At 44.9% G+C, this 19,909-nt stretch overlaps 1 protein-coding gene across 2 annotated transcripts; it reads right to left on the bottom strand.

Annotated features, from left to right (window-relative positions):
• Nucleotides 1-399: 399 nt before the first annotated feature.
• On the bottom strand, nt 400-18,472 carry cdk20 (cyclin dependent kinase 20). 2 transcript variants are annotated; one of them, XM_036989068.2, is made up of 8 exons: nt 18,138-18,472; nt 17,238-17,351; nt 16,658-16,846; nt 16,323-16,444; nt 13,700-13,762; nt 11,791-11,914; nt 2,125-2,280; nt 400-1,359 (listed from the first exon to the last, which is right to left on the bottom strand). In XM_036989068.2, the coding sequence occupies exons 1-8, from the start codon at nt 18,210-18,212 to the stop codon at nt 1,171-1,173; spliced, it is 1,032 nt and encodes a 343-aa protein (XP_036844963.1). In that variant the 5' UTR covers nt 18,213-18,472; the 3' UTR covers nt 400-1,170. The 2 variants fall into 2 exon arrangements, with proteins under 2 accessions (XP_036844963.1, XP_090041696.1); XM_090185570.1 differs by lacking the exon at nt 18,138-18,472 and adding an exon at nt 17,431-17,616.
• Nucleotides 18,473-19,909: the final 1,437 nt, after the last annotated feature.

Raw genomic sequence — 19,909 nt, forward strand, 5'->3', positions numbered from 1 at the left:
AACTGTCCCCACCCCTTTCCTTTGTCTACCAAGCCGTCATGTCGGTTTAGTCCACTAGGGACTTTTCTATCGTGTCAGTAACCGATGTACCTACTGTGTGTGTGTGTGTGTGTTTCTGTAACTCTGTGATTGATTAAGTTAGTAAATAAATAATGAAGCCAATTTATGATTCATGATCTATGAGAGGGTTCATGCAGACATCCAAGAGTTTGTGACATTCAGAATATGACTGATGGGGTGATAAATAAGTGACTGTAATCGATAAGATGTGAAAATATCTGAAGTTCATTCAGAAAATAGAAACTCTTTAAACATTTTTCCGTGGTGCCCCGACTTCCTAGTTAATTAAAGTTACATGATTAGTTTAATCGCGTAATTAAATGACACACAGAGAATTGATTTGACAATGTATAGTCTGCATATTTAATGACAGTCAACGCTACGACAATGTGCACCATGAGTCAGCAAGGCTGTCCATACTGTCACACACACACACACACACACACACACACACAACTGAAACCTGCAGAACAACAAACGCACAAATTAAGAAAATGACATTATGGCATTATCTACATACCAATATCAATATTCTATGGTGCAGTTAACATAGCCTGAGTTCCTGATCTGTTTGTGCTGTCTTGCCAACTCCCAACTTCCATAACAATGACAGCAAATGGAAATGGCAAGACAGCACAAACAGATCTGGACTCTAGGCTAGGATGGATGACTCAAAACGAGGAAGAACAGTGGGTCATAGGCGTGTCCTTAGACCAGAGCAGGATCCACCAGGCTACATTCTGGGATGTATTCATTAGTCGCACACCGTTGCAAAAACAGTTTTGCAATGGAAAACGATTTGCAACGAGAACAAGTGTTTTCTATTGGACAAATTCCGTTTGGTTCCGTTTGGTTCCGTTTGGTCCCGTTTGGTCCCGTTTGGTTCTGTTTGGTCCCGTTTGGTTCCGTTTGGTTCCGTTTGGTCCCGGTTGGTTTTCTTAGTGAATACACCCTGGTTTAAGCAGCCTGGGATGAACATGAAGAACTGTCATACACACCGTGTACCCGTGCAGGGTCCACCAGGCTCTGACAGTCAAACATAAAAACCTGATTAAACCAGCCTAAGTGCTACTCTCAACCAGGCTATGAAAAGCATTGGGGGCCAGTCAATCATAGACACCAGGCATGTCCCTGGACCAAAGCAGGGTCCACCAGGCTCTCTGAGAGGGGCAGATCTACAGAGAATTCTACAGGAGGCTGGAGTCGCTGACGGGAATGTTTCCCTCCGTGCTGGGGGATAGGCAGCTCCGAGTGGTGGGCCGGCAGCGGCTCAGAGAACAAATAGGGATGGAGCAGGGCCTGAGAGAGAGAGACAGACAGAGAGAGAGACCGACAGAGAGAGAAAGAGAGTTGAGAGAGAGAGGTGGGTGTGAGACAAACTGAACTTCTGTTTCAACCTCTCATTCCTAGCCTGGCCGTCCCAGATCTGTGGCACTAGACATGGACTACAGGAGTTTGGCAAGACAACACAAACAGGTCTGGGACCAGGCTCTCATCTTGTCTTTCAACTACCATAATGGGCTGGCAGACAGTTGAGGACGATAACCAGTTTGAAGCATAGGTGTTCTTATCAATCAATGCAAACAAAAAGCTTCCCTTCTATACAGCTTATTAGAGGTTCTATTCTGTTATTCTAGAACCGTTCAGAGGTTCTATTCTGTTATTCTATAACCGTTCAGAGGTTCTATTCTGTTATTCTAGAACCGTTCAGAGGTTCTATTCTGTTATTCTAGAACCGTTCAGAGGTTCTATTCTGTTATTCTAGAACCGTTCAGAGGTTCTATTGTGTTATTCTAGAACCGTTCAGAGGTTCTATTCTGTTATTCTAGAACCGTTCAGAGGTTCTATTCTGTCATTCTAGAACCGTTCAGAGGTTCTATTCTGTTATTCTAGAACCGTTCAGAGGTTCTATTCTGTTATTCTAGAACCGTTCAGAGGTTCTATTCTGTTATTCTAGAACCGTTCAGAGTTTCTATTGTTATTCTAGAACCGTTCAGAGGTTCTATTCTGTTATTCTAGAACAGTTCAGAGGTTCTATTCTGTTATTCTAGAACCGTTTCTGACCTGTCTGGCGCTGATCCTCTGTTTAGAGGGGTAGACCAGGAACTTGTTGAGCAGGTCCACAGCCTGAGGTGAGGTATCAGGTACTATCTCCTCAAGAGGGATGGCAGGGTTCTCCTTAAAAGTGATCTTATTGTAGTCAGGCAGCTCTGTGATCTCCTGCAGAGAGAGAGAGAGAGAGACAGAGCGAGACAGAGAGAGAGAGAGAGACAGAGAGAGACAGAGAGCCAGAGAGAGACAGAGACAGAGAAAGACAGAGACAGAGAGACAGAGAGAGAGGGAGAGACAGAGAGAGAGACAGAGAGCCAGAGAGACAGAGAAAGACAGAGACAGACAGACAGAGAGAGAGACACAAATTGGCAAAGGCACTAGAACAGTCAGGAGCACCCGGCCTCACCCTACTAGAATCTGAAGTCAAATGTCTACTGTTTGCTGATGATCTGGTGCTCCTGTCACCAACCAAGGAGGTCCTACAGCAGCACGTAGATCTTCTGCACAGATTCTGTCAGACCTGGGCCCTGACAGTAAATCACAGTAAGACAAAAATAATGGTGTTCCAAAAAAGGTCCAGTCGCCAGGACCACAAATATAAATTCCATTTAGACACCGTTGCCCTAGAGCACACAAAAAACTATACATACCTCGGCCTAAACATCAGCGCCACAGGTAATTTCCACAAACTTCCACTCGTCTGAGATCACCAAAATTGTCTCCCACCTCTTCAAAGGGGGAGACACTCTAGACCCAAACTGCTACAGACCTATATCTATCCTACCCTGTCTTTCTAAGGTCTTCGAAAGCCAACAAACAGATTACCGACCATTTTGAATCCCACCATACCTTCTCCGCTATGCAATCTGGTTTCAGAGCTGGTTATGGGTGAACCTCAGCCACGCTCAAGGTCCTAAACGATATCATAACCGCTATCGATAAAAGACAATACTGTGCAGCCGTCTTCATTGACCTGGGCCAAGGCTTTCAACTCTGTCAATCACAACATTCTTATTGGCAGACTCACAGCCTTGGTTTCTCAAATGATTGCTTCGCCTGGTTCACCGACTACTTCTCAGACAGAGTTCAGTGTGTCAAATCGGAGTGCCTGTTGTCCGGACCTCTGGCAGTCTCTATTGGGGTGCCACAGGGTTCAATTCTCAGGCCGACTCTTTTCTCTGTATACATCAATGATGTCACTCTTGCTGCTGGTGATTCTCTGATCCACCTCTACGCAGACGACACCTACCCATGAGAAATTTTAAAATATGTGGACAACTACAAATACCTAGGTGTCTGGTTAGACTGTAAACTCTCCTTCCAGACTCACATTAAGCATTTCCAATCCAAAATTAAATCAAGAATCGGCTTCCTATTTCGCAACAAAGCCTCCTTCACTCATGCTGCCAAACATACCCTCGTAAAACTGACTGTCCTACCGATCCTCGACTTCGGCGATGTCATTTACAAAATAGCCTCCAACCACTACTCAGCAAACTGCATGTAGTCTATCACAGTGCCATCCGTTTTGTCACCAAAACCCCATATACTACCCACCACTGGGACCTGTATGCTCTCGTTGGCTGGCCCTCATATATATATATATATATATATATATATATTTTTTTTTTAAAGCTATGAATGATCTGAGAGACAAGGCAAGAAGGGCATTCTACGCCATCAAAAGGAACATAAATTCAACATACCAATTAGGATCTGGCTAAAAATACTTGAATCAGTCATAGAGCCCATTGCCCTTTATGGTTGTGAGGTTTGGGGTCCGCTCACCAACCAAGACTTCACAAAATGGGACAAACACCACATTGAGACTCTGCATGCAGAATTCCTCTGTGTACAAAGTAAAACACCAAATAATGCATGCAGAGCAGAATTAGGCCGATACCCGCTAATCATCAAAATCCAGAAAATACTTTCAATTCTACAACCACCTAAAAGGAAGTGATTCCCAAACCTTCCATAACAAAGCCATCACCTACAGAGAGATGAACCTGGAGAAGAGTCCCCTAAGCAACCTGGGGCTCTGTTCACAACACAGACAGACCCCACAGAGCCCCAGGACACCAACACAATTAGAACCCAACCAAATCATGAGAAAACAAAAAATATAATTACTTGACACATTGGAAAGAGCAAACAATGCTATTTGGCCCTAAACAGAGAGTACACAGTAGCAGAATACCTGACCACTGTGACTGACCCTAAACAGAGAGTACACAGTAGCAGAATACCTGACCACTGTGACTGGCCCTAAACAGAGAGGACACAGTAGCAGAATACCTGACCACTGTGACTGACCCTAAACAGAGAGTACACAGTGGCAGAATACCTGACCACTGTGACTGACCCTAAACAGAGAGGACACAGTAGCAGAATACCTGACCACTGTGACTGACCCTAAACAGAGAGTACACAGTGGCAGAATACCTGACCACTGTGACTGGCCCTAAACAGAGAGTACACAGTAGCAGAATACCTGACCACTGTGACTGGCCCTAAACAGAGAGGACACAGTAGCAGAATACCTGACCACTGTGACTGGCCCTAAACAGAGAGTACACAGTAGCAGAATACCTGACCACTGTGACTGACCCTAAACAGAGAGTACACAGTGGCAGAATACCTGACCACTGTGACTGACCCTAAACAGAGAGTACACAGTGGCAGAATACCTGACCACTGTGACTGGCCCTAAACAGAGAGTACACAGTGGCAGAATACCTGACCACTGTGACTGACCCTAAACAGAGAGTACACAGTGGCAGAATACCTGACCACTGTGACTGACCCTAAACAGAGAGTACACAGTGGCAGAATACCTGACCACTGTGACTGACCCTAAACAGAGAGTACACAGTGGCAGAATACCTGACCACTGTGACTGACCCTAAACAGAGAGTACACAGTAGCAGAATACCTGACCACGGTGACTGAACCTAAACAGAGAGTACACAGTAGCAGAATACCTGACCACTGTGACTGACCCTAAACAGAGAGTACACAGTGGCAGAATACCTGACCACTGTGACTGACCCTAAACAGAGAGGACACAGTGGCAGAATACCTGACCACTGTGACTGACCCTAAACAGAGAGGACACAGTAGCAGAATACCTGACCACTGTGACTGACCCTAAACAGAGAGTACACAGTAGCAGAATACCTGTCCACTGTGACTGACCCTAAACAGAGAGTACACAGTAGCAGAATACCTGACCACTGTGACTGACCCAAACTTAAGGAAAGCTTTGACTAGTGTCAGGTTCTAATTTTTCCAGAGTAAAAAACTCACGGACACTAGAGAAGCTTAACCAAGTTTAATTCTTCCCAAGTTTAATTCTTCCCAAGTTTAATTCTTCCCAAAGGGTGTCTGTACAGCTGTAATTCAGACAACAAAGACATTTCTTACCATCAAAGGTATATACAGTGGGGCAAAAAGGTATTTAGTCAGCCACCAATTGTGCAAGTTCTCCCACTTAAAAAGATGAGAGAGGCCTGTAATTTTCATCATAGGTACACTTCAACTATGACAGACAAAATGAGGGAAAAAAATTCAGAAGATCACATTGTAGGATTTTTAATGAATTTATTTGCAAATTATGGTGGAAAATAAGTATTTATTACCTAAGTTGTTTTTTGGGGGTATCTGTACTTTACTATTTATATTTCACAACTTTTACTTCACTACATTCCTAAAAAAAAGAATGTACTTTCTACTCAAATACATTTTCCCCGACACCCAAAAGTACTTGTTACATTTTGGATGCTTAGCAGGACAGGAAAACTGTCTAATTCACCCGCTTAAAGAGAAAACCCCTGGTCATCACTACTGCCTCTGATCTGGAGGACTCACTAAACAGAGAACATCCCTGGTCATCCCTACTGCCTCTGATCTGGAGGACTCACTAAACAGAGAACATCCCTGGTCATCCCTACTGCCTCTGATCTGGAGGACTCACTAAACAGAGAACATCCCTGGTCATCCCTACTGCCTCTGATCTGGAGGACTGACTAAACAGAGAACATCCCTGGTCATCACTACTGCCTCTGATCTGGAGGACTCACTAAACAGAGAACATCCCTGGTCATCCCTACTGCCTCTGATCTGGAGGACTCACTAAACAGAGAACATCCCTGGTCATCTCTACTGCCTCTGATCTGGTGGACTCACTAAACAGAGAACATCCCTGGTCATCCCTACTGTCTCTGATCTGGAGGACTCACTAAACAGAGAACATCCCTGGTCATCCCTACTGCCTCTGATCTGGTGGACTCACTAAACAGAGAACATCCCTGGTCATCCCTACTGCCTCTGATCTGGAGGACTCACTAAACAGAGAACATCCCTGGTCATCCCTACTGCCTCTGATCTGGAGGACTCACTAAACATCCCTACTGTCTCTGATCTGGAGGACTCACTAAACATCCCTACTGTCTCTGATCTGGAGGACTCACTAAACATCCCTACTGTCTCTGATCTGGAGGACTCACTAAACATCTCTACTGTCTCTGATCTGGAGGACTCACTAAACAGAGAACATCCCTGGTCATCCCTACTGCCTCTGATCTGGAGGACTCACTAAACAGAGAACATCCCTGGTCATCCCTACTGCCTCTGATCTGGAGGACTGACTAAACAGAGAACATCCCTGGTCATCCCTACTGCCTCTGATCTGGAGGACTCACTAAACAGAGAACATCCCTGGTCATCCCTACTGCCTCTGATCTGGAGGACTGACTAAACAGAGAACATCCCTGGTCATCCCTACTGCCTCTGATCTGGAGGACTCACTAAACAGAGAACATCCCTGGTCATCCCTACTGCCTCTGATCTGGAGGACTGACTAAACAGAGAACATCCCTGGTCATCCCTACTGCCTCTGATCTGGAGGACTCACTAAACAGAGAACATCCCTGGTCATCCCTACTGCCTCTGATCTGGAGGACTCACTAAACAGAGAACATCCCTGGTCATCCCTACTGCCTCTGATCTGTAGGACTCACTAAACAGAGAACATCCCTGGTCATCCCTACTGCCTCTGATCTGGAGGACTGACTAAACAGAGAACATCCCTGGTCATCCCTACTGCCTCTGATCTGATGGACTCACTAAACAGAGAACATCCCTGGTCATCCCTACTGCCTCTGATCTGGAGGACTCACTAAACAGAGAACATCCCTGGTCATCCCTACTGCCTCTGATCTGGAGGACTCACTAAACATCCCTACTGTCTCTGATCTGGAGGACTCACTAAACATCCCTACTGTCTCTGATCTGGAGGACTCACTAAACATCCCTACTGTCTCTGATCTGGAGGACTCACTAAACATCTCTACTGTCTCTGATCTGGAGGACTCACTAAACAGAGAACATCCCTGGTCATCCCTACTGCCTCTGATCTGGAGGACTGACTAAACAGAGAACATCCCTGGTCATCCCTACTGCCTCTGATCTGGAGGACTCACTAAACAGAGAACATCCCTGGTCATCCCTACTGCCTCTGATCTGGAGGACTGACTAAACAGAGAACATCCCTGGTCATCCCTACTGCCTCTGATCTGGAGGACTCACTAAACAGAGAACATCCCTGGTCATCCCTACTGCCTCTGATCTGGAGGACTCACTAAACAGAGAACATCCCTGGTCATCCCTACTGCCTCTGATCTGTAGGACTCACTAAACAGAGAACATCCCTGGTCATCCCTACTGCCTCTGATCTGGAGGACTCACTAAACAGAGAACATCCCTGGTCATCCCTACTGCCTCTGATCTGGAGGACTCACTAAACATCCCTACTGTCTCTGATCTGGAGGACTCACTAAACATCCCTACTGTCTCTGATCTGGAGGACTCACTAAACATCCCTACTGTCTCTGATCTGGAGGACTCACTAAACATCTCTACTGTCTCTGATCTGGAGGACTCACTAAACAGAGAACATCCCTGGTCATCCCTACTGCCTCTGATCTGGAGGACTCACTAAACAGAGAACATCCCTGGTCATCCCTACTGCCTCTGATCTGGAGGACTGACTAAACAGAGAACATCCCTGGTCATCCCTACTGCCTCTGATCTGGAGGACTCACTAAACAGAGAACATCCCTGGTCATCCCTACTGCCTCTGATCTGGAGGACTGACTAAACAGAGAACATCCCTGGTCATCCCTACTGCCTCTGATCTGGAGGACTCACTAAACAGAGAACATCCCTGGTCATCCCTACTGCCTCTGATCTGGAGGACTGACTAAACAGAGAACATCCCTGGTCATCCCTACTGCCTCTGATCTGGAGGACTCACTAAACAGAGAACATCCCTGGTCATCCCTACTGCCTCTGATCTGGAGGACTCACTAAACAGAGAACATCCCTGGTCATCCCTACTGCCTCTGATCTGTAGGACTCACTAAACAGAGAACATCCCTGGTCATCCCTACTGCCTCTGATCTGGAGGACTGACTAAACAGAGAACATCCCTGGTCATCCCTACTGCCTCTGATCTGATGGACTCACTAAACAGAGAACATCCCTGGTCATCCCTACTGCCTCTGATCTGGAGGACTCACTAAACAGAGAACATCCCTGGTCATCCCTACTGTCTCTGATCTGGAGGACTCACTAAACAGAGAACATCCCTGGTCATCCCTACTGCCTCTGATCTGGTGGACTCACTAAACAGAGAACATCCCTGGTCATCCCTACTGCCTCTGATCTGGAGGACTCACTAAACAGAGAACATCCCTGGTCATCCCTACTGTCTCTGATCTGGAGGACTCACTAAACAGAGAACATCCCTGGTCATCCCTACTGCCTCTGATCTGGTGGACTCACTAAACAGAGAACATCCCTGGTCATCTCTACTGCCTCTGATCTGGAGGACTCACTAAACAGAGAACATCCCTGGTCATCCCTACTGCCTCTGATCTGGAGGACTCACTAAACATCCCTACTGTCTCTGATCTGGAGGACTCACTAAACATCCCTACTGTCTCTGATCTGGAGGACTCACTAAACATCCCTACTGTCTCTGATCTGGAGGACTCACTAAACATCTCTACTGTCTCTGATCTGGAGGACTCACTAAACAGAGAACATCCCTGGTCATCCCTACTGCCTCTGATCTGGAGGACTCACTAAACAGAGAACATCCCTGGTCATCCCTACTGCCTCTGATCTGGAGGACTGACTAAACAGAGAACATCCCTGGTCATCCCTACTGCCTCTGATCTGGAGGACTCACTAAACAGAGAACATCCCTGGTCATCCCTACTGCCTCTGATCTGGAGGACTGACTAAACAGAGAACATCCCTGGTCATCCCTACTGCCTCTGATCTGGAGGACTCACTAAACAGAGAACATCCCTGGTCATCCCTACTGCCTCTGATCTGGAGGACTGACTAAACAGAGAACATCCCTGGTCATCCCTACTGCCTCTGATCTGGAGGACTCACTAAACAGAGAACATCCCTGGTCATCCCTACTGCCTCTGATCTGGAGGACTCACTAAACAGAGAACATCCCTGGTCATCCCTACTGCCTCTGATCTGTAGGACTCACTAAACAGAGAACATCCCTGGTCATCCCTACTGCCTCTGATCTGGAGGACTGACTAAACAGAGAACATCCCTGGTCATCCCTACTGCCTCTGATCTGATGGACTCACAAAACAGAGAACATCCCTGGTCATCCCTACTGCCTCTGATCTGGAGGACTCACTAAACAGAGAACATCCCTGGTCATCTCTACTGCCTCTGATTTGGAGGACTCACTAAACAGAGAACATCCCTGGTCATCCCTACTGCCTCTGATCTGGAGGACTCACTAAACAGAGAACATCCCTGGTCATCCCTACTGTCTCTGATCTGGAGGACTCACTAAACAGAGAACATCCCTGGTCATCCCTACTGCCTCTGATCTGGTGGACTCACTAAACAGAGAACATCCCTGGTCATCCCTACTGCCTCTGATCTGGAGGACTCACTAAACAGAGAACATCCCTGGTCATCCCTACTGCCTCTGATCTGGAGGACTCACTAAACATCCCTACTGTCTCTGATCTGGAGGACTCACTAAACATCCCTACTGTCTCTGATCTGGAGGACTCACTAAACATCTCTACTGTCTCTGATCTGGAGGACTCACTAAACAGAGAACATCCCTGGTCATCCCTACTGCCTCTGATCTGGAGGACTCACTAAACAGAGAACATCCCTGGTCATCCCTACTGCCTCTGATCTGGAGGACTGACTAAACAGAGAACATCCCTGGTCATCCCTACTGCCTCTGATCTGGAGGACTCACTAAACAGAGAACATCCCTGGTCATCCCTACTGCCTCTGATCTGGAGGACTGACTAAACAGAGAACATCCCTGGTCATCCCTACTGCCTCTGATCTGGAGGACTCACTAAACAGAGAACATCCCTGGTCATCCCTACTGCCTCTGATCTGGAGGACTGACTAAACAGAGAACATCCCTGGTCATCCCTACTGCCTCTGATCTGGAGGACTCACTAAACAGAGAACATCCCTGGTCATCCCTACTGCCTCTGATCTGATGGACTCACTAAACAGAGAACATCCCTGGTCATCCCTACTGCCTCTGATCTGGAGGACTCACTAAACAGAGAACATCCCTGGTCATCTCTACTGCCTCTGATTTGGAGGACTCACTAAACAGAGAACATCCCTGGTCATCCCTACTGCCTCTGATCTGGAGGACTCACTAAACAGAGAACATCCCTGGTCATCCCTACTGCCTCTGGTCTGGAGGACTCACTAAACAGAGAATATCCCTGGTCATCCCTACTGCCTCTGATCTGGAGGACTCACTAAACAGAGAACATCCCTGGTCATCCCTACTGCCTCTGATCTGGAGGACTCACTAAACAGAGAACATCCCTGGTCATCCCTACTGCCTCTGATCTGGAGGACTCACTAAACAGAGAACATCCCTGGTCATCCCTACTGCCTCTGATCTGGAGGACTCACTAAACAGAGAACATCCCTGGTCATCCCTACTGCCTCTGATCTGGAGGACTCACTAAACAGAGAACATCCCTGGTCATCCCTACTGTCTCTGATCTGGAGGACTCACTAAGCTTTGTTTGTAAATTATGTCTGAGTGCTGGAGTGTACCCCTGGCTATCTGTAAATGTAAAACATTTAATAAAAACAAAATATTGTTTTTTTTTTTCAATAAACATTGTACTGGCTGGTTTGCATGATGTAAGGAATTTGAAATTATGAATACTTAAGTATATTTGAGCAATTCCATGTACTTTTGAAACTTAAGTATATTTAAAACCAAATACTTTTAGATTTTTACTCAAGTAGTATTTTACTGAGTGACTTTCACTTTTCCTTGAGTCATTTTCTACTAAGGTATCTTTACTTTTACTACAGTAGGACAATTGAGTACTTTTTTCCACCCCTGCTACCTAATATACAGTAGAATATCCCTCAAATTGTGTGTATGGACAGATGGACAGAGAGCAGATGGACAGAGAGCAGATGGACAGATGGACAGAGAGCAGATGGACAGAGAGCAGATGGACAGAGAGCAGATGGACAGATGAACAGAGAGCAGATGGACAGAGAGCAGATGGACAGAGAGCAGATGGACAGAGAGCAGATGAACAGATGGACAGAGAGCAGTCTCACCGGCCACATGCGCTGGTTAGGTGTCCCCAGGACTCGGAGAACACAGCACAACTGTTCTATGTCATTCTCTCCAGGGAACAGAGGGGAGTTATTCAGAAGTTCCCCAAAGATACATCCCACTGCCCTGTGGACAGGAGAGACTGGGGTTAGATATATCAGTAGAGACTGGGGTTAGATATATCAGTAGAGACTGGGGTTAGATACATCAGTAGAGACTGGGGTTAGATACATCAGCAGAGACTGGGGTTAGATACATCAGCAGAGACTGGGGTTAGATATATCAGCAGAGACTGGGGTTAGATATATCAGCAGAGACTGGGGTTAGATACATCAGCAGAGACTGGGGTCAGATACATCAGCAGAGACTGGGGTCAGATACATCAGCAGAGACTGGGGTTAGATACATCAGCAGAGACTGGGGTTAGATACATCAGCAGAGACTGGGGTTAGATACATCAGGAGAGACTGGGGTTAGATACATCAGGAGAGACTGGGGTTAGATACATCAGCAGAGACTGGGGTTAGATACATCAGGAGAGACTGGGGTTAGATACATCAGGAGAGACTGGGGTTAGATACATCAGGAGAGACTGGGGTTAGATACATCAGCAGAGACTGGGGTTAGATACATCAGCAGAGACTGGGGTTAGACACATCAGCAGAGACTGGGGTTAGATACATCAGTAGAGACTGGGGTTAGACACATCAGGAGAGACTGGGGTTAGACACATCAGGAGAGACTGGGGTTAGACACATCAGCAGAGACTGGGGTTAGATACATCAGTAGAGACTGGGGTTAGACACATCAGGAGAGACTGGGGTTAGATACATCAGTAGAGACTGGGGTTAGACACATCAGGAGAGACTGGGGTTAGATACATCAGGAGAAACTTATCATTACTGCCATCTGCTCTACAGGAAACACCTTATCATTACTGCCATCTGCTCTACAGGAAACACCTTATCATTACTGCCATCTGCTCTACAGGAAACACCTTATCATTACTGCCATCTGCTCTACAGGAAACACCTTATCATTACTGCCATCTGCTCTACAGGAAACACCTTATCATTACTGCCATCTGATCTACAGGAAACACCTTATCATTACTGCCATCTGCTCTACAGGAAACACCTTATCATTACTGCCATCTGCTCTACAGGAAACACCTTATCATTACTCTCATCTGCTCTACAGGAAACACCTTATCATTACTGCCATCTGATCTACAGGAAACACCTTATCATTACTGCCATCTGATCTACAGGAAACACCTTATCATTACTGCCATCTGCTCTACAGGAAACACCTTATCATTACTGCCATCTGCTCTACAGGAAACACCTTATCATTACTCTCATCTGCTCTACAGGAAACACCTTATCATTACTGCCATCTGCTCTACAGGAAACACCTTATCATTACTGCCATCTGCTCTACAGGAAACACCTTATCATTACTGCCATCTGCTCTACAGGAAACACCTTATCATTACTGCCATCTGCTCTACAGGAAACACCTTATCATTACTGCCATCTGCTCTACAGGAAACACCTTATCATTACTGCCATCTGATCTACAGGAAACACCTTATCATTACTGCCATCTGCTCTACAGGAAACACCTTATCATTACTCCCATCTGCTCTACAGGAAACACCTTATCATTACTGCCATCTGCTCTACAGGAAACACCTTATCATTACTCCCATCTGCTATACTGTTGTATACAGTAGATAACAAATGGCTGATTTACTGAGCTGCCTCTTTACACATTATCACTGACCTGTTATTATAGGATTCGATATCAAATGAAAGCATCAAATCAATTAATCTGTTTGATTGATTGATTGATTCATTAAGTAATGAATTAAATCAATCAGCGACAGGAGAAACGGAATCCTCTTACCAGAGATCTACACCTTCGTCGTATTTTCTTGCCCCATAGAGCAGTTCTGGTGCTCGATACCACCTGAAAACACACAGAGCGTGATCACTATTGGCTCCTATTAATACCCACATGGGGTGGACGAGCTGGAGAAGACTGCTCTGAACAGAGTGCGGTGGAGGGGAGGCGTCGGGGGCGTAAGTAAGTAATGATTTCCTCTGCTGAGACGTGTTTACACAGGCAGCCCAATTATGTTTTTTTTTTTTTTTTCACCTATTTTTTTAAATATTTTTGACCAATCAGATCAGCTGTGAAAAAGACGACGATGTGAAAAGTACTGATGTTATTGGTCAGAAGTCCAATTAGTTGGAAAAAAAGGATCACAGCCCCATGTAAGCCTGCAGTGAACGGGGCAAACCGGTTTGTGTTGGTATGCAGTGAACGGGGCAAACCGGTTTGTGTAAGCCTGCAGTGAACGGGGCAAACCGGTTTGTGTTGGTATGCAGTGAACGGGGCAAACCGGTTTGTGTAAGCCTGCAGTGAACGGGGCAAACCGGTTTGTGTTGGTATGCAGTGAACGGGGCAAACCGGTTTGTGTAAGCCTGCAGTGAACGGGGCAAACCGGTTTGTGTTGGTATGCAGTGAACGGGGCAAACCGGTTTGTGTAAGCCTGCAGTGAACGGGGCAAACCGGTTTGTGTTGGTATGCAGTGAACGGGGCAAACCGGTTTGTGTTGGTATGCAGTGAACGGGGCAAACCGGTTTGTGTAAGCCTGCAGTGAACGGGGCAAACCGGTTTGTGTTGGTATGCAGTGAACGGGGCAAACCGGTTTGTGTAAGCCTGCAGTGAACGGGGCAAACCGGTTTGTGTTGGTACAGTGCCTTGCGAAAGTATTCGGCCCCCTTGAACTTTGCGACCTTTTGCCACATTTCAGGCTTCAAACATAAAGATATAAAACTGTATTTTTTTGTGAAGAATCAACAACAAATGGGACACAATCATGAAGTGGAACGACATTTATTGGATATTTCAAACTTTTTTAACAAATCAAAAACTGAAAAATTGGGCGTGCAAAATTATTCAGCCCCCTTAAGTTAATACTTTGTAGCGCCACCTTTTGCTGCGATTACAGCTGTAAGTCGCTTGGGGTATGTCTCTATCAGTTTTGCACATCAAGAGACTGACATTATTTGCCATTCCTCCTTGCAAAACAGCTCGAGCTCAGTGAGGTTGGATGGAGAGCATTTGTGAACAGCAGTTTTCAGTTCTTTCCACAGATTCTCGATTGGATTCAGGTCTGGACTTTGACTTGGCCATTCTAACACCTGGATATGTTTATTTTTGAACCATTCCATTGTAGATTTTGCTTTATGTTTTGGATCATTGTCTTGTTGGAAGACAAATCTCCGTCCCAGTCTCAGGTCTTTTGCAGACTCCATCAGGTTTTCTTCCAGAATGGTCCTGTATTTGGATCCATCCATCTTCCCATCAATTTTAACCATCTTCCCTGTCCCTGCTGAAGAAAAGCAGGCCCAAACCATGATGCTGCCACCACCATGTTTGACAGTGGGGATGGTGTGTTCAGCTGTGTTGCTTTTACGCCAAACATAACGTTTTGCATTGTTGCCAAAAAGTTCAATTTTGGTTTCATCTGACCAGAGCACCTTCTTCCACATGTTTGGTGTGTCTCCCAGGTGGCTTGTGGCAAACTTTAAACGACACTTTTTATGGATATCTTTAAGAAATGGCTTTCTTCTTGCCACTCTTCCATAAAGGCCAGATTTGTGCAATATACGACTGATTGTTGTCCTATGGACAGAGTCTCCCACCTCAGCTGTAGATCTCTGCAGTTCATCCAGAGTGATCATGGGCCTCTTGGCTGCATCTCTTATCAGTCTTCTCCTTGTATGAGCTGAAAGTTTAGAGGGACGGCCAAGTCTTGGTAGATTTGCAGTGGTCTGATACTCCTTCCATTTCAATATTATGGCTTGCACAGTGCTCCTTGGGATGTTTAAAGCTTGGGAAATCTTTTTTTATCCAAATCCGGCTTTAAACTTCTTCACAACAGTATCTCGGACCTGCCTGGTGTGTTCCTTGTTCTTCATGATGCTCTCTGCGCTTTTAACAGACCTCTGAGACTATCACAGTGCAGGTGCATTGGTACGGAGACTTAATTACACACAGGTGGATTGTATTTATCATCATTAGTCATTTAGGTCAACATTGGATCATTCAGAGATCCTCACTGAACTTCTGGAGAGAGTTTGCTGCACTGAAAGTAAAGGGGCTGAATAATTTTGCACGCCCAATTTTTCAGTTTTTGATTTGTTAAAAAAGTTTGAAATATCCAATAAATGTCATTCCACTTCATGATTGTGTCCCACTTGTTGTTGATTCTTCACAAAAAAATACAGTTTTATATCTTTATGTTTGAAGCTTGAAATGTGGCAAAAGGTAGCAAAGTTCAAGGGGGCCGAATACTTTCGCAAGGCACTGTATGCAGTGAACGGGGCAAACCGGTTTGTGTTGGTATGCAGTGAACGGGGCAAACCGGTTTGTGTTGGTATGCAGTGAACGGGGCAAACCGGTTTGTGTTGGTATGCAGTGAACGGGGCAAACCGGTTTGTGTTGGTATGCAGGGTACCTGGTGGCCACCTGATGACTGTAGAGATGCTCTCCGTCGTTGTTGAAAAGTCTGGCCAGGCCAAAGTCTGCTATCTTCAGATGACCTGTAGAGCTGATGAGCAGGTTGGCTGGTTTCAGATCCTGCAGAGAGAGAAAAACACAACACCTTATGATATAGCTTATAACCAGGGAACCACGCAGACACAATGTGTGAATGTGTGTGTGTGTGTGTGTGTGTGTGTGTGTTATAAGGACGTGAGTGACGTCACATTGTGTGTGTGTGTGTGTGTGTGTGTTATAAGGACGTGAGTGACATTGTGTGTGTGTGTGTGTGTGTGTGTGTGTGTGTCTCACTCTGTGCATGATGGAGTTCTCGTGGCAGAAGGCAACCCCTTTGAGCAGCATCATCATGTAACCTTTGACATGTGACTCGGTGAGAGGCCTCTGAGAGTTCCTGATGACCTCAGAGAGGTCCGAGAGCATGTACTCAAACACCAAGACGAACCCTGTACCATGGGGAAACACGTCCTTGAGCTTCACCACCTACAACACATGGGGATGGAAGGAACGTGTTTCTCAAGAGTAGCCGTGTGCAACCTCACGGATAGCGCTGGCTTGTTATCCGTCAGAGGGGGTGTACAAGTGCAATTACAAAATAAACTTGGGAAACATTCTGAGAGTTAGGCTATATCAATTATATATATATATATTTTAATGTAACCTTTATTTATCTAGGCAAGTCAGTTAAGAACAAATTCTTATTTATAATGACGGCCTACTCCGGCCAAACCCGAATGACGCTGGGCCAATTGTGCGCCGCCCTATGGGACTCCCAATCACGGCCGGATGTGATATAGCCTGGATTCGAACCGGGGCCTGTAGTGACGCCTCTTGCATTGAGATGTAGTGCCTAAGACCGCTCGGGATAACTCACATATTGGTTGTCTTCAATCTCCTGTAAAGCCTTGATCTCTCTGAGGGCTTGGTTGGGGATCCCATCCTCCAACTTTCTCAGAGCTACTTTCTTCAGAGCCACAGTCTCTCCAGTCTAAATGACAACAGAAAAGGGCATACTTTTTTCAGAGCCACAGTCTCTCCAGTCTAAATGACAACAGAAAAGGGCATACTTTCTTCAGAGCCACAGTCTCTCCAGTCTAAATGACAACAGAAAAGAGCATACTTTCTTCAGAGCCACAGTCTCTCCAGTCTAAATGACAACAGAAAAGAGCATACTTTCTTCAGAGCCACAGTCTCTCCAGTCTAAATGACAACAGAAAAGGGCATACTTTTTTCAGAGCCACAGTCTCTCCAGTCTAAATGACAACAGAAAAGAGCATACTTTCTTCAGAGCCACAGTCTCTCCAGTCTAAATGACAACAGAAAAGAGCATACTTTCTTCAGAGCCACAGTCTCTCCAGTCTACATGACAACAGAAAAGAGCATACTTTCTTCAGAGCCACAGTCTCTCCAGTCTACATGACAACAGAAAAGAGCATACTTTCTTCAGAGCCACAGTCTCTCCAGTCTACATGACAACAGAAAATGGCATACCGTAAAGACACTGCTTGAAAATGTTATATTACTTGACTGTCTGCTTGCCAAACAGGGTGGGTATCATGTAATAACTATAATAACTAGGCATCAACTCATCACATAGCTTACTCTTAATGTTTACAAAGTTATTTACATGTTTTTTTTTAAATATATTCCTGTTCGGGAATATTTCACAAATTATACCCACCCAGCCAAAGAAGAGCTAACTATCTACAGTAGACATCTAACGTTAGTTATCTAGCTGAGTAAATGAGTCAAATAAACAGATTTGAATTCATACCTCGATATGTTTTGCTTTGAAAACAATGCCGTGGGCTCCTTCTCCTATTCTACCTAAAATACTATACTGATCCATGGTAAATTACAGAAGAAGGTTAACGTTAGCTAAACTCTCTTGTTGATTAAAACGCCTGGCTTTTTCAACCAAATGTTTTTTATAAATAAAAAAACGTAAGTAAGAACATCTACAAATGTCTGGTATATCTAATACATCGTGTAATACAGTAAACTAGCTATCAATGTAGAGCATAGTTTTTATCTCCCTAGTAATAAATGCTAGGTGACGGTTTTTACATTGACGACAGTGTTGTTATCACGTGACCATAATGGCAGCCTGCAATGGTCTGCTGCGGAAGACAGGGGGCGCTGTTGTATCGGCATCAGTGTTCTAGCTTCTACCTGATGGGAAAAAATATTTGCTTGAACTGATTTCATTGTACGTACAGCACAGGAGGTTGGTGGCACCTTAATTAGGGAGGACGGGGCTCGTGGTAATGACTGGAGTGAGTGGACTCAGTGGAATGGTATCAAATATATTAAACACATGGGATTACAGGTGTCCGATGCTATTCCATTTGCTTCCTTTTTGGCCATTATTATGAGCCGTTCTCCCCTCAGCAGTACATGGCCATGATGTTCAAAAGTTCATAGGTGACCAGCAGGGTCAGATTCTAATAATCGCAGTGGTTGTCGAGGGTGCAACAGGTCAGCACCTCAGGAGTAAAAATGTCAGTTGGCTTTTCATAGCCGATCATTCCGAGTTACTCACCAAAGCTGTAGGCTACAGGTTTATGTTATTGACTAGGCCTATATCTTTGTTTAATATAATTAATAAATCAGTTAATTAAGAATAAAAAATATTATTTTGTGAGAAATATAAGGTATTTTTTACATGTTGCAATAAAGTTGACTAAAGTACAAGTTAATCTTTTTTTGTAGATATTTTCACTTGGTAATGAGTAATAAGTAATAACATAGAAATACATGACATAGAAATACATTACATAGAAATACATTAGTTAAAATAATCATATTTCTATGTAAACTAAATTCTGTGTAACACCTATTAATTACATTGTACTCATGCTCACAATTACATGTAGTCTGCGGTGTGTTTATTTTCTTGCTTGGATGGCGCTTCCAGAAGCTTTAAAATTAGCGCCAGGTTGTCAGGATGGGTAATGTACTGTATAAGTACACATTAATTACAACTAAGTACCCCTCAAGGTACACTTCATTTTAACTAGCTTAACCTAGTAATTACATTGTACTCTGTGGTGTACTTATGGGTTTATCCTTTCATTTGGATGGCAAGGAGGTTCAGGTTGTCATAATTGGTCAAGTACATATTTATTATAAGTATTTTTTTAAATTATTATTATAATCTGAGATGACACCCGTATGGTAGACCCCCAGTCAGTGAGGTCTGTTTCTATAAACCAAGGTAACCCAGTTGGAGGCCAGTGCGAGAAACACCATTGAGTGGAGATTTTGACGAGTACACATTCATGGGTAGGTAATTAGAGCCTCCTCTAATCTTTGTAATCTCAAACACCCAGCGCATCTGTCCACAAGAGATTGCAACCTTGTGACAGTTATTACTGAATCGGATACAGTGCAGAAGAAACGAAACACTAAATTGGTGAATGTAGTGGACACTTGTAACAAGCACGGAAACAAGCATTTGTTGTCACACCTCTGTAATTACGTACAGCAATTACCACCAGTTACATGTTGTTATTACAGTGTAACTATGAGTTACACTGTTACAGT

Source organism: Oncorhynchus mykiss, chromosome 9 (assembly GCF_057628025.1).
Source record: "Oncorhynchus mykiss isolate SJ-2025 chromosome 9, ASM5762802v1, whole genome shotgun sequence".
Lineage (NCBI taxonomy): Eukaryota > Metazoa > Chordata > Actinopteri > Salmoniformes > Salmonidae > Oncorhynchus > Oncorhynchus mykiss.

What these genes read in the sequence shown, in the direction of transcription:
- cdk20 (XM_036989068.2), bottom strand. Translation starts at nt 18,212, where the DNA reads ATGGATCAGTATAGTATTTTAGGTAGAATAGGAGAAGGAGCCCACGGC. An exon ending in TCAAAGCAAAACATATCGAG is followed by an intron (nt 17,352 to 18,137) that starts GTATGAATTCAA and finishes GTTGTCATTTAG; the next exon opens with ACTGGAGAGACTGTGGCTCT. An exon ending in CTAACCAGCGCATGTGGCCG is followed by an intron (nt 2,281 to 11,790) that starts GTGAGACTGCTC and finishes CTCTCTCTGCAG; the next exon opens with GAGATCACAGAGCTGCCTGA.